This window comes from Sphaeroforma arctica, assembly GCF_001186125.1.
Source record: "Sphaeroforma arctica JP610 unplaced genomic scaffold supercont1.7165, whole genome shotgun sequence".
NCBI lineage: Eukaryota > Ichthyosporea > Ichthyophonida > Sphaeroforma > Sphaeroforma arctica.
This window is the reverse complement of record NW_014033393.1, coordinates 1-1,490: the sequence shown is the minus strand read 5'-3', so window position 1 is coordinate 1,490 and position 1,490 is coordinate 1. Positions and strand designations below refer to the sequence as shown.

General features: G+C 42.7%; 1 protein-coding gene across 1 annotated transcript; it reads left to right on the top strand.

The window, feature by feature from the left end:
- Positions 1-121: 121 nt before the first annotated feature.
- On the top strand, positions 122-1,480 carry SARC_15997 (hypothetical protein; the record flags this gene model as incomplete). The annotated part of the gene is made up of 3 exons (XM_014289889.1): positions 122-129; positions 763-917; positions 1,276-1,480. Coding segments are annotated over 3 exons (368 nt in total), but the record flags the coding sequence as incomplete, so codon positions are not given.
- Positions 1,481-1,490: the final 10 nt, after the last annotated feature.

Sequence of the window (1,490 nt, the reverse complement as noted above, 5' to 3'; positions counted from 1 at the left end):
TGTGTGTGTGTGTATATATGTATATATATATATATATATTACACGCACGCCGCCGTGTGTGTGCGTGTGTTTAGATATATTTCTTGCATGAACGAATGTTTATGTGCATATATCAAGTGTCATGTATAGGTAATTGTGTCATATTATTTGTGTGTTGTGTACATCACACGTGTTTTAACGTGACCTTCCATGCACAAGTGTCGTACATTGTACATAGTTGCCAGTGATATATTTTATACCTGAGTCGTGTGTGTATAGACATAATACTATAACTAATACTGTCCATTCATGTACATGTCTACTGCCAATAGAACTATGAGCCAAACGTGCAAGCACTGCCCAAGCCTTCCACAGGCAGTCCAGATTAGGCCCTGGTAGAGGTTTAGGGTTTAGGGTTTAGAATTTTAAAACCCTAAAATCATTTAGTACATATCTACGTTCCTGTGTGACTTCGGTGCTCAATGCCAATTGTGTGCTTCGAAGTATCGACTGACATCGACATCCGCGCACTAACATCCCCTACACTAATTATACACTGATGTGCACGTATGGGTTGAGTGTCTTCTTATTATAAGCTTGTTAATCTTATTCACATACACATCACAACACACTTCTGTCTAGTGTCTTTTTATTGTACGCTTGTTAATGCTATTCACATACACATCACTATACACTTCTGTACACATGAGTCTAGTGTCTTCTTATTATACGCTTGTTAATGTTATTCACTTACACATGCCTATACACTTCTTGTTTTCGCAGCTCTCGCTTGAACGCGTCTATGGATGACGGCAGTGACAGTGACAGTGACATCCGCGCACTCACACAACACAATAAAAGAGGCCGAGCACCGTGCCAGGGAGAGTCTGTGTGGCTGTGGATAGTCAACAGGCTGACTCAAGTGGCCAGTACTATAGGTAGGTAAATGGGTGGTTGTTAGTAGCAGGTATAGTATCATAGGTAGGTAAATGGATTGGTGTTGTTAGTAGCAGGTAGAGTATTATAGGTAGGTAAATGGGTTGTTCATAGTAACATGTATAGTAATATAGATAGTTAAGGGCTGCAGACTCTTCCCAGAGAAGAAGTTAGTACTATCTTCCCGATGTTTGTGACACGCCCAGGCACGTGGTGGACACGTGCGCTGTCACTTCTGTGCTAAGGTGTTTACTTTCTCTCATCATAGCTCATGTGATTCAGAAAGTTAAACCCTGAACCCTATCATTAGCTACCCGTCCTAAACCATAAAACCCTAAACTCTAAACCCCTAAAATCCAGAACACAACACCGCGTCCTTCCATCAAAATTCACATTCGCACAATGCGCGTGGTGGCCACGGCTACTCCACAACGAACACATGCGTGTATCAAGAAGCAGCAGCTATCATGGGTGTCATCAACACACACTTCATGCTCTGTCCGGATTTGCTGCCTGTCCTACATGATATGCTGGTGTCGGAGATCCGGCGAGAGGAGGGGGGAAGGTGCGTGATA